The sequence below is a fragment of the Protopterus annectens genome, chromosome 12.part0 (genome assembly GCF_019279795.1).
Source record: "Protopterus annectens isolate FY-2018-M chromosome 12.part0, PAN1.0, whole genome shotgun sequence".
Taxonomy (NCBI): Eukaryota; Metazoa; Chordata; order Ceratodontiformes; family Protopteridae; genus Protopterus; species Protopterus annectens.
Genome location: NC_056746.1, coordinates 107,687,467 through 107,711,624, shown reverse-complemented (window position 1 = coordinate 107,711,624; position 24,158 = coordinate 107,687,467). Strand labels below are relative to the sequence as shown.

Genomic DNA, 24,158 nt, shown 5'->3' with positions numbered 1-24,158 from the left:
TTTCTCAGGGTCCCAAAGGGGTCAAGGCTTCCACTGCAAAAAACCCTGTTCCCTCTGATAGGGATTCTAGAGCACTGGACAGATGGGGGGGGAGAGTTTACACCTCTGCTACTTTAGCTATAAGGGCTTTAAATTGCCGTTTCACATGCTTAAATATCAACAATACCTAATGTCTCTGCTAAAACAGAAAATGCTTACAACCTCTGAATGTCCTGAAAACAAGGAAATGCAGGATTTATTGCATGCAGCTGAACAAGTGGGAAAGCATACTTTGCAATGTGGTTTTGATTCACTAGAGGCTTCCTGCAGAGCCGCAGTTACAGGTTCTGTCATTCGAAGGCATGCTTGGTTAAAAGAACAGTTTACCTGATGTTGTTAAAACAAAATTATTGGATGCTCCATTACAGCTTGATACTTTGTTTGGTGTTAAGGCAGAAGAGGTGTTAAAGAAAATGGAGGATAAAGCAAAATCAATGCAGACAGTAAATGATTTCTTACAGGTTCAGCCACCCAGATTTAGCAGGAACTGGTCTTCTAAAAATTGGTCCTTTCCAGTGTCGGACAGGCCACAAAGAGGCAGATACAGACACCCAAGAGGCAGATCTCAACCCCAAGGCTCATACAGACCTAAACAATGGGGTGCTTCAGCCTCCAAAGGAGGAGAAGATAAATCACAACCTTATAGGAAACAGTCCTAATGACTTCCCTCTACCAATGCCAAGCACTTAACTTTTGGCAGCACCCTTAGGGGGAAAACTGGCACTTTTCTCACAAAATTGGCACATGATCACCCAGGACAAATGGGTACTGAATATTGTTTCTCAGGGTTACAAGTTCCACTTTCGCACCCTCCCAAGGCCAAAAGGTATGCCAGACCTGCCACACAATCAATGGGCAGAGGCAAAAAAGCAAATTTCTGCTCTCATGGACATGAGGGCTATTCAAAAAGTACCACAGCAAGAGCAGGGGCAAGGATTTTACTCAAGACTTTTCTTGGTACCCAGAAAGGACAAAGCCTGGAAACTAATACTGGACCTGTCTACTCTAAATACTTTCCTGGACGTTCCAAAATTCAAAAAGTTGACATTGCAGCAACGTCTACCCATGCTGGGCAAGAAGGCTTGTCTAGTTACTTTGGACCTCAGAGGCATACCTGCATGTCCCAATCAGACAATCGTGCATAAGATACCTCAGATTCATAGCTGGCTCAATGCATTACTAATTCTCTGCACTGCCCTTTGGCTTATATACAGTGCGCAGGGTCTTCACAAAATGCCTGGCACCAGTAATTGCATTTTGCAGACAAAAAAGAATTCAATAATATCCCTACTTGGACGACTGCCTTATTCAAGCAAAGAACAAGGACATTCTACTAAAGCATCTGGCGTTTGTAAAAAGATTACTAATTTGCCTAGGGTACACAGTAAACGAAAATAAATCAAAACTAGTGCCCTCTCAAGAGATAATATTCCTGGGTGCAAGCTTAAATACAACTGCCCAGATGGCTTATCTCACACCAGACAAACAAAGGCAACTGACTCATTACTTCCAAATGATGGCAACAAAGACCCAGCTACCTGCAAGAAAAATTCTGCAGGCTTTGGGCTTCATGACATCCTGCATCCTGCTAATTCCATATGCAAGACTGCATATGAGGAAGCTACAATGGTATCTAAAAAGTGTTTGGACTCAACATTGCCACAGCCTGGAAACAATAATTACTCTCATTCCCTGTCTGCAACAAGAGTTTCGATGGTGGGCACTTGCCTGTCACCACAACAAGGGACAGCCTTTCACTTTACCCACAGCCAGGCAGACACTAACAACAGATGCATCGGATTATGCCTGGAGGGGCACACATGGCGGGAAAATGTATTCAGGGCACGTGGCCCGCAGACCAAATGCATCTTCATATCAATCAAAAAGAGATGCTAGCTGTACAGAATGCCCTGACAGCCTTCAGGGATCTACTACATCCAGGACAGCTATTGCTAAAGACGGACAATACTACAGTCATATGGTACATAAACAAGCAAGAGGGCACCCATTCCTAACCCCTCTGCAGGCAAGCCATGACTTTGTGGAACACAGCACTGACCTATCAAGTACATCTGCAGGCACAATTCATGCCATGAAAGAAAAATACTCTGGCAGACGAACTAAGCAGAAACCTCATGGACCCTCACGAGTGGAAATTAGATCCACAAGTCTTCAGCATGATAACAAGGAAATGGGGATGCCCAAACATGGATCTATTTGCTTCCCCTCACAACTGCCAACTACAGAGATTCTGCACAAGGACTTATCACTCTCAAGCATGGAAGGTGGATGCTCTTTCATTCAGCTGGAAAACCCTGACAGTTTATGCCTTTCCCCCACTGCCTCTCCTCCCCAAGGTACTCCTAAAAGTCAGACAAGAGAGGCCAAAAATTATTCTGATTGCCCCAGACTGGCCACGCCAGCACTGGTACCCAATCCTAAAGAGCTTATCTCAAGACCCAGCCCGGACTTTACCTCAAATTCGTCATCTTCTGACCCCCAAAAAAATCAGATCCTGCACAGCCAACTCAGAACCTTAAATCTGGCTGCATGGCGAATAATATAACCACTCAGAACACACCTATCTCTAAAGCAGTTATGGGTGTAATTTTGGAAGCCAGGAAGCCCAGCACCAGGACATCTTATGCAGAAAAAGATTCTGTGCTTGGAACCAGGCACAAGGACTTGAACCACTTGTTCCAAATATTCCTCAGATTTTACAATACCTAAATGAGATGCTGGACAAATCAGTTAAGATCCATGCCTCTGCCATTTCAGCTCATTACAATACGGAACTTCCTATTTTTTCACATCCACTGCTAAGACAGTACCTCAGAGGGGCCAAAAACATAAGACCCCCAAGGAGAGCACCAATACCTACATGGGACCTCAACTTTGTCTTGGAAAAGCTCACACTGCCTCCTTTTAAGCCAGCCAATACAGCTGAGATAAAATTCTTATCATGGAAAACTGCTCTGTTCCTAGCAATAACTTCAGCAAGAAGAGTCTCAGAGTTACAGGCATTAATGGCAGTGGAACCTTTTATCATTTTCCATCCAGACAGGGTTTCTCTAAGGACAAACCCAACATTTATGCCAAAGGTAGTATCCAGTGTGGCTCTTAACCAAACCATTCATTTGCCAACTTTTTATCCAAATCCCCAGAATAAAGGGGCGAGACTTCTGCACTCTTTGGACATACACAGACAGCTACGCTTCTACTTGGACAAAACAAAAGCTTTCAGAAAGACTGAGCAACTATTTGTGCCATATGCTGCAGGATCACAAGGAAAGGCCATTTCAAAGCAGACTATTTCAAAATGAATAGGACACTGCATTCGTTTCTGCTATGCACAGCATGGCAAATCAGTGTCTAAGAATATTAGGCCACATTCTACCAGGGCAGCATCCACATCAGCAGCCTTTCTCAGAGGAGTACCAACCAAGGAAATTTTAGAGGCTGCAACATGGAGTTCAGTGCAAACTTTTACCAAGCACTGTCACTTACCTCTTTACTCTGAATCCAGAGCAGGCTTTGCCACTGCAGTTCTGCAGGGCCTCATAGCCACTCCTAATCCAATTTAGACCCAGCCGCCCAACCTCAGCTTTGGGATTCAACCCAAGTGTAATGACTGCAACAGTGAAACACTATGAACATAGTACAGTTGTGTACCTACCATAAATGTAGATGTTCGAGTGTATTCACTGTTGTAGTCCGGGTTACCCACCCACCATCCCCCTTTCTTTGCTGGGACTTATCTATATTTCTCTATCCTCTACAACCTATGTGGTGTATTTGCTTGTAGATGAAGGTATTGTTTATTTTAGTGTATGTTTTTTATAAGCAATATGTATTACCTACCTTCTTGAGGGCACCTGACATCTGGGGCAAGAAAAACTGAAGAAAATGGCGTTGGCTGCATCTTGTATACCCCTGGCACACTGACGTCAGGGAAGAGGCCACAGCAACCGACGCCGGACCAGGACTTTGGAATTCAGGCTGACTGCGGGTAGCCTGCCAGCAGGATAACCCAAGTGTAATGACTGCAACAGTGAATACACTCGAACATCTACATTTATGGTAGGTACACAGCTGTACTTTTAGCTTCTTCACAAGTATCCGTAGCTAACATAACTGAATGCTTTTTAATGCATTCATCTAAGTATTTCATCTTATAGTCCCCATAATTGTCCTTTTTTGGATTTTTTTCAAGTACAAAACATCAACTGAAAATATCCTTGAATTTGAGAGTTCCTTGTTTTCCTTGCAAGTGGCAGTGGCTCTAAATATTAAGCAGATAAGACGGGAAAGAGGATGCCACTGCTGTATTCCTCTGTGGAACAGAGCTGGTCAGTGAGGAATCTTCTAATTCTTGCCTTCAGCCCTTCATATATCCTTCTAATTGACCCCAGTATTCTACCATGGAAGGCAAATGCTGCAATTATCCTACTCATAAAATCCTTGCAGATTCCCATGGAATTTTCTCTGCTTCAAGACCAGCCAACTAGACTAGCATTTTTCACATTCTGCTTTATCATCATTGTTCCGTTAATGTTGTCAAATATTTGCCTCCCCTCCACAAAACCACATTGATCCAGACCTATCAATTTTTGCAACACCTTTTGTCATTCTCTTGGCTAGTATAAACAAACGCTTTGTAGTCATGACATAAAATTGGAATGGGGCTCTATATGTGTAGGTTTGAAGGGTCTTGTGGTAAGAACTTTTGTTGTCTTCCATGTCCTCAGTCCACGATGCAGAAAGGTAGTGGAATTGTGGCACTTTGACAAATAAGCAATATTAATGAATTCATAATGGTAGTTTTATGTGAGTCTTCATTGCACTTAATTTTTCCTTTCTTTTTCTTTTGTAGGAAATATGTCTCATCCTAGACCATGGTTGGGGCTTGATCATTTTAATAAAGCTCCAAAGAGAAGTCGTTACACGTACCTTGAAAAAGCAATTAAAATCCACAACTGACACATCCAAGAGTACTAAAGAACAGATCTGTGTGTGTGCACCTTTTAACTGCAGTAGAACTTTGGTACACGTGCACTATGAAGTCTTCAGCAAGACGATTGCTGCTGTTGCTAATTTTATTTTTTTGAGGCTGTTGAATTTGGCTTCTGTATCTGCTGATTGGCCACTTTACTGAAGAAAATGGGAAGATGTTTTTATAACGTGTGGATACGGACGGGGAATTTTATTTGTAAAGTTTGTTTATTTCAGGCAGTTGGCAGCATAGTGAAGGAGCAGTTCAATAGAACACCTGTCGCTGGCAAAAGTCTCTCGAAAAAGAAGCAACATGGCTGCACAGTTGTACTGACTACCCTGTCGATGCTGCCTTGTACTACCATTGCACTTGACAGGTTTGTTTACACACTTTTCAGACTTCTTCCTACAGAGTAACATTTAATTTGTACATTTGTAGAATCCAACATTCAGAGCCTAAGTAAGCTGTGTTACGCTTCAAGCTGTAAAATGTTGGCACTTTACCAGGGATTCAGTTTTTGACTGCAATATCTTTGGTCTCAAAGTCACCTTAGTAAGAATACATTCATTTCAACCCCTTCCATACCAAATGAAGAGTGGCGTGTAACGGGAAGCTGTGGAATACTTTGTGCCTGGTTTGGACATTATTGCTGGGGGTCTACTGTGCTGCCTGTTTACAAAGCTGATAGCACTGAAAGAATTTAATGGGCGTTGGAGTGACGGTGGTGAAAAATCTAATGTAGTTACCACGCAGCAAAGGATACAGCCTTTTTTAGCACAGAGGGCATGCTCACTAATGTTAAATAGTAAGCTGTTGACTTTGTAAAAATGAAATTGTATATTTAAAGAATGAACATGTACAATTTAACACATGGAGGTTAATTTTTGTTGGGCAAGTCTGCAAGTCAGTTTCACTGATGTTGATATTCATTGTGTGTAGTTTTATTTCAGCCCCACACTCTCTTATTAATTTGAAGCTATGGCAGCCGCGTGTCTAGTTTTGAGTGCAGTTAAATAGAATCTGCATTTCACAACTTTAATTTTACATTCAACTCCAATCTTTTTAATTTTCCTGTAGCACAGTGTACAATTCTTCCTGTATATTGCCTTTTTGCTGGAAAATGTTGTATGTTGAATAAAAATTTTCTATAAAAATGTGATTGTTAAAATGTTATAAGCTCCAACTTACAGGAGTTTTGTTTTTTGTTTTAAACAGCTCTTGTAGTTGTATACGTTCTTTTAAAAACACTGATTTGTCTGAGTGTGTTTTATGTAGTTACAACACTCTGGTAGTATATTTCTACGTAAAGTCATTAATCTTGTTTTGTTCTTTGACGTTATCAGCAGGTTTTTGGAGGTGTTTCCTATAGCAGACAGTCGGTCATAAGAATGTCTGCCTTTGGGTTGTTAAGGAGCACCTCAACTGTGTAGTGATGTTAATGCTGCCGTTAAGGAATTTTGTCTACCAGCACCCTTTCATTTACTGCTGTAACAATTCTTCTGTTTGAGCCATTCTTTTTTTTTTTTAATAATGTATGTCTGTCTTCCAAAAAAACTGTGTGCAGGATTTTAATCCTAGACCTGAATCCAGTCAATTCTATCTCTTATGTGGGGTATTGCTCAATACATAGCCTTGTGAACAGTGGACACATTGAGGTAGCTGATTGGGGGGAGGGGGGCTGATCGTCTTAATCAAATGCCCTTTTTACTAGCCACAGAATGTCCTGGGAATGATTCTTTGTCAATCGTACTGCCCCTTTTTGAAGTTGAGAACTTCTTGCGACTTCTGCCATGAGATACTAAGCTTTCCATCCTTCCCTCCCAGCTGGATGTCAACGCATCATTGATATGAAGGGTGTTCATCTGCATCACATTTAGTTTTGTCTTGCTTTAGATGAGTGCATATTGTATAAGTATTTGTCAGTTTGTTAGTTCAGCTTTGCCCCTGGAATTTTCAACTCTGTACCCTGTGGGAAAACCATTCTTGTGTCTTTAGGTGTATTGTGAATGTTTGGAGCTGTTGTAGCTTTTCAGGCCCAGATATATGTCAGAGGTTGGTAACTGGGTGTTTTTTTTTTTTTGTATGTAGAAAACATATCTCTGAAAGAGCTCCACAGCCAGTGGTTTATTTTGTTGGGGACTAAGGCTAAAATACATAAGTGTCCTCACTTAGCTGAAACACAGTGACTCCTACCATTAAGTAGAGAGAATAAACTTTTTCTGAACTAAATATGTCTGCACACATTGAGAAACGCCAGTGTGATGTCAGCCGAATCTGCAACAGATGCCCTGTAGCAAAGAATGATCTAGATAATGCAGGATGTAACAGAGTAGAAGGATATCTCATTGGAATACAGAGACCTCCCTAGTCTTGAGATTTTGTCTAATGATGTGCTTTTGAAATCTTTGACCCTGACATCTACAGACTGGACTAAGGCTTTTTGTGTTGCCGTTCAGGAATCAGCCAGACATTTCAATGACAGCAGATCTTCCAAAGCCCCAGTACTGCAGTTATTAGTTAACCAGTATACCTCTCCATGGCCCATATTTTGATTTCTGAAGGTATTTCTGAAGGTGTGGGTGGTATCCACACACACACACACACACACACACAAAAATCCTATTCCTCTTTCTCGGATGTGAATGAATTTAGCTGTGTGGACCAAATGTCTTCAACTATGACTTATCAGTCAGGCATTGAGGGTACCTTACTCTCTGGAATTTTGTACATTCTCAAAGGCAACACCACATTAAATGGCATGTCAGTAAGCAAGGGGGTACATTGTCACTGTCAATACAGTGCCATAAAAGCGTGGTTTCTGGCCTAAGAGGTAGGTGTGACTTCCAGGGCAGTATGTTGGCAGATCAGCTTTGCAGAAGAGAGAAAGGAACTCGAGTAGATGTCAGGAATATTTGTCTAGATCAGGTTTACAGGTGAGTTGCGCCACACAGATTTTGCTTTTCCAGGGGCCTGGGAAACCAATGCTTTCTGTATTTGCTAGGTAAAACTGTTTCAGTGCACTTTTCCTTCAGTCAGTTTTTTTCTCAGGGTAATACAAAAGATGTGATATTGTGGGGTGGGACCATGGTTCCAGGCTCCCATTCTTCTTTGAGGGGCCTGCCTTTCAAGCTATGGAAAAGGCTTTGTCCATAGTGGACTCAGTCTGTGCCATCCCGTTTGGGCCAAGTATCTTGGACAGAGGGCACAAAAACCTCCGGAATAAGCCACTGTGGTGGTATCTTCTTTGGCTACCTCTCTGTTGCATCCCACAGAAGAGGTACCTTCGAAGAAAAAGTGCAAGAGGAAGCACTAGGACTCCCCTGAAGAGTCTTTCACAGAGGATACTGATTTTGATGAAGGGGAAGGTTCCCCTAGGTCCCCCATGGTTCCTTCAGGGACATCCTAGAAATCCTGAAGCAGAGGGGTGGCTGGACTTCCCTCCAACCTTCCTCAGAGGAATCTGTATACCTGGAGGATTTTTGTGCCCAGCCCTGTACCTCTTGGACCTCTCCACCTGCTGACGATTTTATAAAGCTGATCACTCAGCAGGCCTGTAAAATTCATGACTCCATCGAACCGCTCCCCAAAAAACCTGACTGGATTCTGTCTGCCCTTAAAGACGAGCAACACTGGGCCAAGGGTATTCCTGTAGACACCATAATGATAGCGGCAGCCACCAAAAATGAACTTAACGGTAGAAAGTCCTACTGTCCATCCTCCTAACAAGGAGTCTAGGACCATGGATAGGTTTGGGAAGTGTGTGTATGCTTCATTGACCTTTGCTCTCAGGTCCTTGAATTATATGGCGCATTTTATCATGTTGCAGAGAGGTTTGATTAAAGATCTTTCAGACACACTCACTGGAGCAGTAGCTGAAGGGGTCTGAGATAAGGTTACATCTCAGCTCGCCACCCTTGAATCAATTTCCAATTCGTCCATGAGTCTAATAGCTCATGCAGCTGAAGGGATGACAAGAGCAGCAGGTTCAGGCATAGCCATTAGGAGACCTGCCTGGATTCGCTTATGTGACTTTGCTGAGTTATTTAAGTCTTCTTTCATCAACGCTCCATTAGACGGATCATCCGTGTTTGGCCCCAAGGTTGAAGACACACTGGCCATGTGTGAGAAAGATGGGAACACCCTTTCTGCTGTAGGCATATACTTCTCCACAGCCCTACTCTAGAAACCAGAGAAGTGGATGGCTATGGTTCAAAAAGACCCAAGGGACTTTCCAAGACTCATGTGGCAAGGACTTCCCCCGGTGCAGAGGGGGAGGTAATGGAAGACGCCGTCCAAGACAGAACTGGCCTGCAGAACCAGGAGTCCAGGGATTCCTTTTCCGGTAACTCCTGCCAACTTTCCTGGACAACACCCAATTGCCTTCCGCTGGAACCAGTCAGGGGATGATTATCCCTGCATCAATCTGCCTGGCTAGAAATAACGAAGGACAGATGGGTGCAGGGGATCATTTCCAGAAGCTACATCATTCCCCTTTCAACCACACCAAAAAGACAAGAGAGACTCTCAGACATTCCACCCAGTCACAAGGAAGCAGCAGTGTTAGAAATTCAAAAACTGCTTGAAAAAAATGTCATCCAAGTAGTCCCACCAGACCAGAGAGGAACCGGAATTTACTCAAGGTTCTTTTTAGTGCTCAGAAAAACAGAGGACTGGAGACCCATTTTGGATCTCAGCCAGTTGAACAAATCAGTCCAACAAACGACATTCCGGATGGTCTCTGTACAGTGAATACTTAATTCCTGGAAAAAGATGACTGGATGTGCTCCATAGATCTTCAGGATGTGTATTACCACATAAAAATGGACAAGCGCTCAAATTATCCTGCACTTCCGGCTGGGAGACCAGTCACGATCAGTTCAAGGCACTGCCCTTTGGTCTCACCACAGCCCCCAGGGTGTTTACCAAATGCATGGCAGGGTAGCAGCACATCTCAGAATGCTAGAATTCTGAGTATTTCCATATCTCGACGACTGGCTCCTTACTGCTACCACCAGGCGTCAGCTTGTAAAGGCAAGAGACTACATCCTTCATCTTTGCACCATCTTAGGAATCACAATAAACTATGAAAAATCCCATCTGAAACCATCACAACAGCTGGAATTCATTGGAGCAATTTCTAGACACAGTCAACCAGTATTGAGCACTTTCCTTAGAAAGGCTCCAAAGAATTCGATCACAAGTAAACCAGATCATTCAGAACAAGAATGTACCAGCAAGACTCATCCTGCAGGTCCTGGGGTCAATGGCAGCCTCTGTTACTCTGGTCCCCTTTGCCAGATATCACATGTGGATTGTTCAATAGCTTCTGGCCTCCCAATGGTCATTATCAACCCAACCTATGTCTCATCTGATTTTGATCACCAGTCATTGCAAAGAAGATCCGAGTTGGTGGCTCCATTCCAATGAAATCTTGTCAGGCTGTCCCTTTGTCCCCCCTCAGCCCCAAACCATTGTGACCACAGATGGGGGGTGTTATCTAAGGATAGTCCAAGGCACTTGATCCCGGATGGAGGCCAACTTGCATGTCAGTGATGTTCATCGTGTTACACTGCTGCAGTCATTACACTTGGGTTATCCTGCCGTCAGGCGGCCCTGCAGTCGGCCAGAGTTCCAAAGTCTTGGTCCGGCGTCGGTTGCTGTCGCTTCTTCCCTGACGTCAGTGCACCAGGGGTATACAAGATGCATCCAACGCCATTTTCTTCAGTCTTTCTTACCGCGCGGTGCCCAAAGCAAAAGCAGTTCGCAAGTGCCGGTCAGCCGATTCCTGAGATTTTCGAAGTCGAATTTCAGATCCGAAGTCTTCAGTAAAGCTAAGTACCCCATTGGGGAAACTTTTCTCTCACCTCAGACCAATGTCAGAAAAAGTTAATAATTGTATTTCTTGTGTGAAGCAAATACCTCTTAAGGACTTCCACTCTTACTGTATTCCATGCCTAGGCCCTGATCATGACATCACTAGTTGTCTGTTTTGTGCTAGATTTAACAAACGCACTATAAAACGACGTTTTGATTTTGCTTTGCACTACTTTGGCTGAAGGTTCAATTATACAATGCCGTCGGAACAACCGACGACCGCAATTCTTAAAAAACGCAAAGACAAGGATAAAGACAGGCATCCGAGGTCCAAAACTGACGACGAAGCCTCTTCAAGGCCAGTCGCTGGTTATCAGTGAGGCGCTTTCGCAGTCCGTGACACCCGCTACCTCAGAGCCACATGCCGGCTCCGACTCCCACGTGGAGACAACTCTGGAAACTCAAGGTATTGGGCCTACGGAAACTAATCCCTCAGATGGGTCCGGAGCCGCTGAGCAGGCATCAGCTTTTGAGGGTGATGTCCTTCAAGGATGCATCTGCAGTCCTTACAAATGGGTTGTCCTGTCGTCAGGCAGCCCTTCGGTCGGCCGGATTCCAAAGTCTGGGTCTGGCCTCGGCTGGTGTCGCACTTCACCCGACATCATAGCTGCAGTTATTCGGGTATAAAGGCATCAGCCGACGCCATTTTCCTCAGTCTTTCTTGCCGCGTGGCGCCCGAAGCAGAAGCTGTTCGCAAGTGCCGGTCGGTCAGAACCAGAGATTACTACTACCGAAAACTACTCAAGACTTCTAAAAGCTAAGTACCCCGTTGGGGACTCTTTCTTGCCTCAGCCGATGTCAGAAAAAGTGAATAACTGTTTAACTTGTGGGAAACAAATACCTCATAAAGATTTCCACTCTTACTGCTTACCTTGTCTAGGCCCAGACCACGACGTCGCAGCTTGTCTAGCCTGTGCTTCTTTTAACCGGCGGACGCTTAGACGTCGGTCGGAGTTTGCTGAGGAGTTTTTCGGCTCCGATTTTGCTTATATTATGCCGTCGGATCCTCCGACTTGGCAAATATCTAAAAAACGCAAGCATATGCATTTCCACCACTTCCTTTGATGCACAAAGTGCTATTGAAGATCAAAGAGGACCATCCAAGGATCATTCTGATAGCTCCAGACTGGCCAAGGCAACATTGGTACCCATTACTGAGGAGCATGTCTCGGGAACAAATATGGCCACTACCCTGGTTCCCTTGCTGTTAACACAGAACAACTACAACAATCTGCATCGAAACCTGAAAACTCTGCAGCTGACTGCCTGGAACATTGCATAAGACCAATTAACCCAAATTTATCCCAAAGGGTTAAAGACATTATCCTTGAGGCTCGCAGAACCTCAACAAGAAAAAATTATTCAGCAAAATGGAAAAGATATCTCATTTGGAGTACTGAAAAAGGAGAAGATGTGTCACTGGTAAACATAGCCAACATTCTGGAATACTTGGCAGAGCTCTTCCACACAGGCCTGTCCTATTCCTCCATCAAGATTCATGCATCAGCTATTTCAGCAGAATACGACTTGGATCCTCCTGTTTTCTCACATCCTCTACTCAGACAGTTTCTGAGAGGAATTAAAAATGTAAAGCCTCCTAGGAAGCCACCATTACCAGCATGGGACTTGAACTTGTGCTAGAAAAATTGACACTTCCTCCTTTCGAACCAGCAGCAACAGCAGAATTGCAATACTTATCATGGAAGACTGCTTTCCTGCTGGCAATCACTTCAGCAAGAAGGGTATCTGAACTTCAGGCATTAATGGCAGTGCAACCCTTCCTGATCTTCCATCAAGATAGAGTGTCCATGAGAACAAACCCTTCCTTTATGCCTAAGGTGGTTTCCAGAGTTTCTTTAAATCAGGCTATCCACCTACCTACATTCTTCCCTAACCCACATAACAGGGGAGAAAGACTGCTACATACCTTGGATGTGCATAGACAATTACGCTATTACCTGGACAGGACCAAGGGCAATAGAAAAACTGACCAGCTACTGGTAGCATATGCAACAGGAAGGGAAGGAAAAGCAATTTCAAAACAGACAATCTCCAAATGGATAGGAAATTGCATTAGATTTTGTTACTCCTACCATGGAAAGAAAACTCCAGAGAACATCAGGCCTCACTCTACAAGGGCAACAGCCACTACCACAGCCTTCTTACGAGGAGTGGCTACCAAGGACATTTTAGAAGATGCTACTTGGAGCTCCGTGCATACATTTGCCAAGCATTATAATTTACCTTTATACTCTAGATCCCAAGCAGGCTTTGCCACTGCTGTTTTGCAAGGGATCCTAACTACACCATAACCTTTTTTTTGTCCACCTCCCCCAGTTTAGCTATGTTATTCTACCCATTTGTAAGGACTGCAGATGCATCCTTGAAGGACATAGTACAGTTTTGTACCTACCATAAATGTAGATGTCTGATAGGAATGCATCTGCAGTCAGGATTACCCACCCGCCTTCCCCTCTGTGGTGCTCCTAGGGTATTTGCCCATCTTATAGCTAGCTGGGGGAATCTATTATGGTGTATTTGTTGTACATACATGCTTATTTTTTGTGTTTGCTCTCTACTATTTGGAATCATTGGCATTTATCCAAATTTAGCCTTCCAAGAGGGCACCTGGCATCTGGGGCAAGAAACACTGAGGAAAATGGCGTTGGCTGATGCCTTTATACCCGAATAACTGCAGCTATGACGTCGGGTGAAGTGCGACACCAGCCGAGGCCAGACCCAGACTTTGGAATCCGGCCGACCGAAGGGCTGCCTGACGACAGGACAACCCATTTGTAAGGACTGCAGATGCATTCCTATCGGACATCTACATTTATGGTAGGTACAAAACTGTACTTTTTCAGACCTTCACAACTTTCCATTAAAGCAACAGCCAAGACAAAAACACCATTAAAGACAAAAAAACAAGTACAGCATTCTCCTGGACAGTCCTCCATGTCTAAGAAACAGATGCTCAAAATGGCCGAAGACCTCATTACTCTAATCAGGGGTTCCCATCCCCCTCCTGAGAAAAGGCCTAGGTAGGATACAGACTATGATTCCTCTGATCAGGTTTCCATTTCCTCTGATTCCTCTTCAGACCAGGGATACTCTCTACCCCCCTATGAGGACTCTGATGCTGAAGAATCTATCCCTTCAGCCTCTCCTCCTGAGGATTACTCTTTTGGGGAAACTTTACATACCATGAGGGAGCATTTCCATTGGGAAAGTCAGGAGTATTCAGAATCCAAGAAAAGGCTCAGGGACTTCCTTTTATTGCCTCAGCACAGGCCCCTTGCTATGTTCTGCCTGTGTTAGATATTGTGAATGATGTGTTCTCTAAATCCAGCTTATCTCCTGATTTTTTGCCCCCCTGCACCAGCCAAGCCAGATAGGTATTATTGAGTCCCTGACTCTCACAAATTTCTTTATAAAAACCCTTCTGCTGACCCAAAAAACATTTTCCAGGGTCCCAAAGGGGTTAAGGCTTCCATTGCAAAAAATCCAGTCCCCTCTGACAGAGATTCTAGAGCATTGGATAGATGGGGGAAGAAAGTTTACACTTGCAACTTTAGCAGTAAGGGCTTTAAATTGCCAGTTTCACATGCTTAAGTACCAACAATATTTAATGGCTCGGTTAAAACAGAAAATGCTTACAAGCTCAGGAGCTCCTGACTATAAAGAAATGCAGGATTTATTGCATGCAGTTGAACAGGTGGTAAAACATACCCTACAATGTGGTTTTGATTCTTTAGAAGCCTCTTGTAGAGCCGCAATTACCGGTTCTGTGACTCGAAGACATGCTTGGTTAAAAGAACAGAGTTTACCTGATCATGTTAAGGCAAAATTATTGGATGCTCCTTTACAGCATTGTACCTTGTTTGGTGTTAAGGCAGAAAAAGTGTTAAAGAAAATGGAGGATAAAGCTAAATCTATGCAGTCAAAGATTTCTTACAGGTACAGCCACCTCGCTTTAGCAGAAATTGGCCTACTAAGAATTGGTCCTTTCCAGATTCAGACAGGCCACAGAGAGGCAGATACAGATGCCCAAGAGGCAGATCTCAACCCCAAGGCTCTAACAGACAACGATAGTCGGGGTACCTCAACCCCAAAAGGAGGTGAGGACAAGTCTCAACCTTACAGGAAACAGTCCCAATGACTTCCCCCTTCGTATGCCAAGCACTTCCCTTTTAGCAGCTCACTTGGGGGGAAAATAGCACTTTTTTCTCAAAATTGGCAAACAATCACTCAAGACAAATGGGTTCTGAATATTGTGTCTCAAGGTTACAGGTTCCACTTTCACACTTTACCAAGGCTAAAAGGAATGCCAAACCTGCCACAAAATCAATGGGCAGAGGCTCAAAAACAAATTTCAGCCCTCATGGACATGAGAGCTATTCAAAAAGTACCACAGCAGGAACAAGGACAAGGATTATTTCCCCAGAAAGGACAAAGCCTGGAGACGCATACTAGACCTTTCAACTCTAAATACTTACCTTGATGTTCAGAAATTCAAAATGTTGACACTACAGCAGCTTCTTCCCATGCTGGGCAAGAAGGCTTGGCTTGTTACTTTGGACCTCAAAGAGGCATACCTGCATGTTCCTATCAGACAAGATTGTAGAAGGTACCTCAGATTCAAAGCTGGTACACAATGCACTACCAATTCTCTGCACTGCCCTTTGGCTTATCTACTACGTCCAGGGTCTTTACAAAGTGCCTGGCACCAGTAATTGCATTTTGCAGACAAAAAGGAATTCAAATATATCCATACCTGGACGACTAACTCATTCAAGCAGAGAGAAAGGACATTCTTCTAAAGCATCTGGCATTTGTAAAAAGGTTGCTAATTTCTCTAGGGTACACAGTAAACGAAAAGAAGTCAAAACTAGTGCCCTCACAACAGATAATATTCCTGGGTGCCAGCTTAAATACAACGGCCCAGATGGCTTATCTCATGCCAGACAAACAAGGACAACTAACTCAATATTTTCAATTACTGGCAAAAAAAGTCCCATCTCCCTGCAAGAAAAATTCTGCAGGCCCTGGGATTCATGGCATCCTGCATACTACTAATTCCATATGCCAGACTGCATATGAGGAAATTGCAATGGTACCTAAAAAGTGTTTGGACTCCATACTCTCACAGTTTAGAAGCAGTAATACCAGTAATTCCCTGCCTACAACAGGAGTTTCGATGATGGGCACAGGCATGTCACCTCAACAAGGGTCAGCCTTTCACTCTACCCACAGCCAGGCAGATGCTTCGGATTACGCCTAGGGAGCACACTTGGCAGGAAAATGTATTCAGGGCAAGTGGACCAAAGACATCTTCACATCAATCAAAAAGAGATGTTGGCTGTTCAAAATGCCCTAACAGCTCTCAAGGACCTTCTGCATCCAGGACAACTATTATTAAAGACAGATAACACCACAGTAATGTGGTACATAAACAAGCAAGGGGGCACTCATTCTTATCCCCTATGCAGGCAAACCATGACCTTGTGGAACACAGGTCTAACTTATCAAGTTCATCTGCAAGCACAATTCCTGCCAGGAAAGAAAAATACTCTGGCAGACTATCTAAGCAGAAATATTATGGACCCTCACAAATGGAAATTGAATCCACAAATCTTCAGCATGGTAAAGCAAAAATGGGGGTGCCCAGACATAGATCTTTTTGCCTCCCCACTGAATTGTCAACTACAAAAATTCTGCACGAGGTCTTACCACACACAATCATGGAAAGTGGATGCTCTTTTGTTCAGCTGGAAAAGCCTAAAACTTTATACCTTCCCACCACTGCCTCTCCTTTCAAAGGTACTCCTAAAAGCCAGACAAGAAAAACCACAGGTGATCCTGATTGCTCCAGACTGGCCACGCCAGCGCTGGTACCCAATCTTAAAGAACTTAGCTCAAGGCCCACCATGGATTTTGTCTCAATTTTCACACCACCTGACTCAACAAAACAATCGGATCCTACACGGTCAGCTCAAAACCTTAAACCTGGCTGCATGGCAGATTCATTAGTCAAACAGGCAACAACTTTCTCTAAAGCTGTTATGGATGTCATTTAGGAGGCCTAGCACCAGGAAATCTTACTCAGAAAAATGGAAGAGATTCTGTGCCTGGAACCAGGCTCAAAGCCTTGACCTTCTTGTCCCAAACATTTCTCAGATTTTACAATACTTAACTGAGATGCTGGACAAAGGCCTATCCTTCTCATCAATTAAGATCCACGCCTCTGCCATTTCAGCTCATTACAACACGGATCCTCCTTTATTCTCTCATCCCTTGCTAAAGCAGTACCTCAGATGGGCTAAAAACATAAGACCACCCCGGAGAGCACCAACACCAACTTGGGACTTCAATTTTGTTTTGGAAAAACTGACCTTGCCACCTTTTGAGCCAGCAGCCAATACAGCCGATCTAAAATTTTTAACATGAAAAACAGCTCTGCTCCTGGCAGTAACTTCAGCACGAAGAGTCTCAGAGCTACAGGCATTAATGGCAGTGGAACCTTTTATAATAATTCATCAGGACAGGGTTTCTTTAAGGACAAACCCTACCTTTATGCCAAAGGTGGTATCTAGTGTGGCTCTTAACCAAACCATCCATTTGCCAACTTTTTATCCAAACCCCCAGAATAAAGGGAGAAACTTCTGCACTCTTTGGACATACACAGGCAGCTACGCTTCTACTTGTACAAAACAAAAGCTTTCAGGAAAACTGAGCAACTGTTTGTAGCATATGCTGCAGGATCACAGGGCAAGGCTATCTCAAAGCAGACCAATTTCCAAATGGATAGGACACTGTATTCATTACTGCTAGACACAGCATGGAAAATCAGTCCCTAATAACATTAGGCCACATTCTACCAGAGCAACAGCCACTTCAACAGCCTTTCTCAGAGGAGTAGCAACCAAGGAAATTTTGGAGGCTGCAACTTGGTGTTCAGTGCACACCTTTAGCAAGCATTACCACTTCCCTCTTTACTCTAAGTCCAGAGCAGGATTTGCCACTGCAGTTCTGCAGGGCTTCATAGCCAATCCTAACTCTTTATAGACCAGCCACCCAACTTTAGCTTTGGGATTCTACCCAAGTGTAATGACTGCAGCAGTGTAACACGATGAACATAGTACAGTTTTGTACCTACCATAAATGTAGATTTTCGAGTGTTCACACTGCTGCAGTCCAGGTTACCCTCCCTCCATCCCCTCTGTCCTAGCTGGACTTATCTGTACCTTTCTATCCTAGTCAACCTTTGTGGTGTATTTGCTTGTAACTGAAGGTATTGTTTTTATTTTTTTATATATGTTTTATTAGCAATATGTATTGCCTACCTACTTGGGGGCACCTGACATCTGGGGCAAGAAAAACTGAAGACAATGACGTCGGATGCATCTTGTATACTCCTGGCGCACTGACATCAGGGAAGAAGCGACAGCAACCGATGCCGGACCAAGACTTTGAAACTCTGGTCGACTGCGGGGACCGCCTTACGGCAGGATAACCCAAGTGTAATGACTGTAGCAGTGTGAACACTCGAACATCTACATTTATGGTAGGCACAAAACTGTACTTTCTACAGATGAGGACGGTGCTCCTAGCATTGCAGGCATTTCTTATTTCGAGATGCCCTCCCCTTTGGAATGACGCAGTTTAGACAGACAACATGTCAGTAGTCTGGTATATCAACAAACATGGGGGAACCAGGTCATACCCTCTTTGTTGAGAAGCGCTCAGACTATGGCAGTGGGTGATTTCTTCCAACCGCTTTCTAATGGCAATACACATTCGGGGGGCTGCATCGTGATTGTGGACAAGTTGAGCAGAACCATTCTCATGCCTCACGAGTGGTCTCTCAATCCGGTGGTGGCAGAGAAGGTATTCCATCACTGGTGCCAACCTTTCTGTGATCTGTTCGCATCCCATCTGAACAAGTGCAGCGGTTACTTTGACCTAATCCCCCCTCCGGGAGAGTCACTCAGAGACGCTGTCCTAAACCATTAGCCCACTGCTCCTCTGTATGCCTTTCCTTTGACTCCTCTAATTTGTTAGTTTCTAAAGAACGCCAAAAGGTTGAAGAACAAAATAGTCCTCATTGTTCTGTTCTGGCCTTGACAAGTCTAGTTTCCCTCCTTTTGGCCTCACTTCAGAAACCTTGGTTACTGGACCCAGCTCTAGACCTATTGTCTAACCCGGAGGAAATGGTTCATCCGAATCTCCAACATCTCAGGCCCCACTGTGTGGCGGCTTCACTTCCCATGATTGCCAGGCATTCCTCTCTCACTTCCCCTGTCGGCGCATCATTCTAACCCACCACAAGCCTTCAACTAGAAAGCTGTACCATAACAAATGGATAAAATTTGTTAAATGGTCACTTGACTGTAATATTGAACCCTACACAGCATCTCTAGTTAAAGTTTTACATTTTCTGTCCATATTCTATCAGTCAGGCTGATTAGCTTCTACTGCTCTGGTGCATCATGCTGCCATAGCTAACTTCATGTTGGTTTCAATGGTTCATTACTTATGTCTCATAAACATTGTTAAGCCTTTTTAAAAGGAGCCTTAATGCTAAGACCTCCCTTTAAGGAACCCACTGCTTCATGGGATTTGCATTTGATTCTACAGTCTCTCATCTTTTCCCTCTTTGAACCTTCTGCAAGTTGTGACTTAGTTTTCTAAGACAAGAACTTTATTTTTGATAGCTATCACTTTGGCCAGGAGTATATCAGATATTCAAGCCTTGTCCTGCAAACCCTTCTACTGTTCCATAAAGACAGGGTCTCCCTCAGGACGAATCCTTCCTTTTTGCCAAAGGTTGTTTCAGAGTCAAATATCAATCCTTTCATTTCACAGTCTTTTTTCCTAATTTTTCCAATAAGGAAGAATGCTGTCTGCACTAACTAGATGTATACAGGCAAATGTTAAGTTGTCATTCTCGCCTTCATTCTTGCTGGATGGGTTCGGAGCCGATCCTCGGCTCCGACTCTGCCTATACTATAGCTCGAGAGCTATTTTTACCGGCTCGAGGCAGCCCTATATCCCACAATACCATGCGCTAACTCCCCAGATCTCGTTTGCCGCTTCGCTGCGAGGTTGCCTTTTTTAACGGCTCAGGTCAGTAAAACGAATTTTCAACAAAGTTTCTACTTTTTGAGGTAGTTCATTAGTTTTTTTTCCCTATATTTGTTCCCTATCGATATTATTACTTATTAGTGTTTGTTTCGTAAGCCCTACCCACCCCTTTAGTTAACTTTTATAATCAGGCCTACAGGCTTTAGTTTTTCTGTTTACTCACCCCCTGTGTGTGTGTGTGTGTGTGTGTGTGTGTGTGTGTGTGTGTGTGTGTGTGGTGTTCTAGTCAGCCCCCTCATCTCCCCCTTGTGTGTAAGTGAGTGTGTGTGCTGATTGACTGACTGTCTTTAGGGCAATGTCCAAAGACGTTAAGGTCTAGGGATTCAAGAAGTGTGACTCGTGCTGTCAGAAAATGTCTCTGACAGACGGTCACACTTCTTGCGTCTATTGCTTGGGGCCTTTACACCTGCAGGACTCTTGTTCCATTTGTCACGGATTTAGTTCAAGAGTCCTGCAGGAAAGGCGTAACAAGCTCATCCTAAGGGGCTTGTTAAAGCCTGATGACTCCCCGTCCAAGTCTGGCTCGGGGAAGTCATCAAAAACTGCCAAACCCTCGGCTCCAGCTTCTGAGCCGAGGGCTGGTGTTGTCAAGACTGCTCCGACCTCTGTTCCGTCTGGCTCCGAGGCGAGCAAAGTGGGTTCTGCTTCGAAACCATCATCGGAGCCGACCCCAGCGCGCAAGCGCTCTAGGTCCCCTTCGTTAGAGTCCGTCAGATCGGCTCCGAGGTCCCCCCCTCCTATTGGAGCGGAATCATAGGACTCATTCATCGAGGTCTTCCAGGCTCTCCGACCACGACATCGAGTGGGTGGTCAGTAGACTCATAAAATCTCAGGCGCTGGCCCAAATACTTCAGAGCCCATCTCACCAGACTGTGGCTCCTTCGATACAGTTATCTATTCCTCCTCCGACTCATCTCTCGAGTTCGGAGCCGGAGTTCGTCGGAACCGTGACCTTGCCCACGTCGGAGCCGATACCTCCTCCTTCGGCTCTGGTGTCGTCGGCTCCGACCTCTTTATTGGTTCCGTCCGTGGAGAGGTCCGGGCGCCGGGACTCCATTGTCTGCTCCGAGGGGGCGAGTGGCATCGGACCCTTGTCTGACCCCGCTCTCCCTCTCGGAGCTTCGGCTCTGGTTAGTTCGGCCCCGACATCATTCTGGGAGCCTTCTCTGTCGGTTCCGGGGGCGGTTCCGGCCTCTTCGGAGCCGGGGCTACCTTTGGTGTCTGATAGGGGAGCCTTCGAGGTGATGAGTGTGCTGGTCCCAGTGTCCACTTCAAGGTTAAGTTCTGCGGCTCCTCCCTCTGTAGTGCCTGTTACGGTCTCTGGCCACCCTCCTATACACGACAGCAGAGATCCAAAGCGTATGGTACCCACTTTGGGTGTTTCCTCCACTTCCGAGGGCTCCCCTGAAGTTTCAGGGGAACCCCCTAGGAAAAGAAAGTGCAAGAGGAAGCACATGGACTCCCCCGAGTCTGTCACGTCGGACACCTACTTGGATGAGTCTGAGGATTCCCCCAGATCCCCCTCTGAGGATGTCTCCTTTTCAGACATCCTGGAGATCCTAAGACAGAGGGGAAATTGGTCCACTCTCAAACCTTCCGAGGACGAGTCAGTTTACCTTGACGCCTTTGGATCTCGCCCTTCCACCTCCTGGGTGTTCCCCCCCTTTCGACCCACTAATGGAGGTAGTGGCTAGAAAGGCGTGGGCAGCTCCTGATTCAATGGAATCTACGCCTAGGAGGCCTTCTAAATTTATTTCTGCACCAGATGACAAATCCTTTCTCACCAAAGGTGTTTCAGTTGATGCTATGGTGGTAGCAGCAGCCACTAAGAAGGAATTAGCTGATCCTTCTGTATCTGTTCATCCTCCTAACAAAGAGTCCAGGACCATGGACAGGTACGGCAAGCGGACCTTTGCTTCAGCAACATTTTCTATGCGATCGCTGAACTATTTGTCATTTCACCCGCCTTCAGAGAGACTTGCTCAAAGAGCTGGGTTAAATGGTACAGGATCCTTCTGCTGCGGGGTTTAAGGACAAAAGAAACTCTCAGCTGGCTACCCTGAACTGCATTGTTAACTCCTCCATGCGGCTTATCTCTTATGCAGCCGATGGAGCGAGTAGGGCTGCTGGCACAGGCGTTGGTTGAGACGTCACGCTTGGATGCGACTCTGTAACTTTGCCGACCCCTTCAAGGAGTCCTTCACCAACACCCCCTTTGACGATTCGGAATTGTTCGGGCCTCAGGTGAAGAATACCCTCACCAGATGCGAGCAAGATGGTAAGAATCTCTCTGCCATGGGAGTCCGTTTTTCCACACCTTCTAGACCTTATCCTAAAGGACAGAGGGGTGGAAAGATGTGGTTCCGCAAACGACAGGGAGTCGCGCCTGCCACACGTGGTGAATTTCCCCCTAGAGGCAGAGGGGGGAATAATAACAGACACCGCCCCAGGGGCAGAGGGGGTCCACAGAACCAGGGTTCCAGGGGAATCTTTCCCTGACCAACCCTTTCAGCATCCCTGAGAAGCTGCCCGACTGTCCGCCTTCGGAGGCAGTCGGGGGAAGATAATCTCTGTACCTGGAAGCCTGGCAATCCATCTCCCAAGAAACATGGGTACAGAAGGTCATATCAGAGGGTTACAACATTCCTTTCACTTTCCCTCCGGTACAGCCGCCAAAACCCCTACCAGACGTACCACCCGCACAAAGGGATCAGGCTCAGCTAGAAATAAAAAAGCTGTTAAACAAAAGAGTCATCCAGGCAGTCCCAGCAGATCAGCTAGGATCCAGAATCTACTCCAGGTTCTTTTTGGTACCAAAAAAGACAGGAGATTGGAGACCCATTTTGGACCTCAGCAGGTTAAACAACTATGTACTAAAGACAAAATTTCTGATGGTAACACTGCAGTCCATTCTATCCTTTTTGGGCAGAGACAACTGGATGTGCTCGTTAGACCTCCAGGACGCGTACTACCACATAAAAATACACAGGCGCTCCAGGAGGTTTCTCTGCTTCCGGCTCGGGGTCAGTCATTTTCAATTCAGGGCCCTGCCCTTTGGTCTCACCACAGCCCCCCGGGTGTTCACCAAATGTTTGGCAGTGGTCACGGCTCACTTGAGACCGAAAGGATTCCAGGTGTTTCCATACTTAGACGACTGGCTCATTTCCTTTACCACCAAACAGGATCTCATAATGGCCAGGGATTACACTATCCAACTTTGCAACAGCCTGGGTATTTCTATAAATTTTGCAAAGTCCTCCTTGTCGCCTTGTCAATATATAAACTTTATAGGCGCCGTATTAAACACCACAGAAATGTCTGCAACATTACCACCTCAGAGAGTGACAGACATAAGGCGGAATGTTCAGCTTCTGTTTCATCCCAGCAGAGTCCAAGTCAAGATAGTATTGAAAGTGTTAGGCCTCTTGGCGGCGGCGATTCTTCTACTTCCATTAGCCCGCTTCCACATGAGACTCCTTTACTGGATGCTGTTTTCTCAGTGGTCCTTTCAACAGCTGCCAGTGACCCACAACATTTTGATAACACCATCCTGCAAGAAACATCTCTCCTGGTGGATGGTTTCCCCTCAGCTTTTTCAGGGCAGACCCTTTGTTCTCCCCCCTCCAGTTGCCACTGTCACAACGGATGCCTCCCTGATCGGGTGGGGGGGCATTATCAGGGCAGGACTGTCCAGGGCACTTGGCAACAGTCAGAATGCCACCTGCACATAAATGTCCTGGAGATGAGGGCGGTGCTTTTGACGTTGCAGGCCCTTCAGAGCTCTCTTCCCACCGGGACTATAGCAATTCAAACGAACAATATGTCCGTGGTGTGGTACATAAGCAGGGCGGAACAAGGTCCTACCCCCTCTGTCGAGAAGCACTCAGACTTTGGCAATGGGTGATTTCATCTCAACGGTTTCTGATGGCAACGCACATCCCCGGGAAGTCCAATGTCATAGCGGACTGATTGAGCAGAACTATCCTCATGCCTCACGAGTGGTCTCTAAATCAAGCGGTAGTAGACGGAATTTTTCGCAACTCCGCAAAACAGCAAGTGCCTCAACTTCTTCACACTTTTTCCTCTTCCAGGCCAGCCCCTCAGAGAC

The 24,158-nt window shown here is 45.2% G+C and overlaps 1 protein-coding gene across 1 annotated transcript in view; it reads left to right on the top strand.

The window, feature by feature from the left end:
* USP7 (ubiquitin specific peptidase 7) overlaps positions 1 to 6,186 on the top strand; it is a 3,814,244-nt gene extending 3,808,058 nt beyond the window's left edge. Inside the window, 1 exon segment of the mRNA XM_044088895.1 lies at positions 4,913 to 6,186. Within this exon segment, the coding sequence (XP_043944830.1) occupies positions 4,913 to 5,019 (107 nt within the window). The 3' untranslated portion in view covers positions 5,020 to 6,186.
* The last annotated feature ends 17,972 nt before the right edge of the window (positions 6,187 to 24,158 follow it).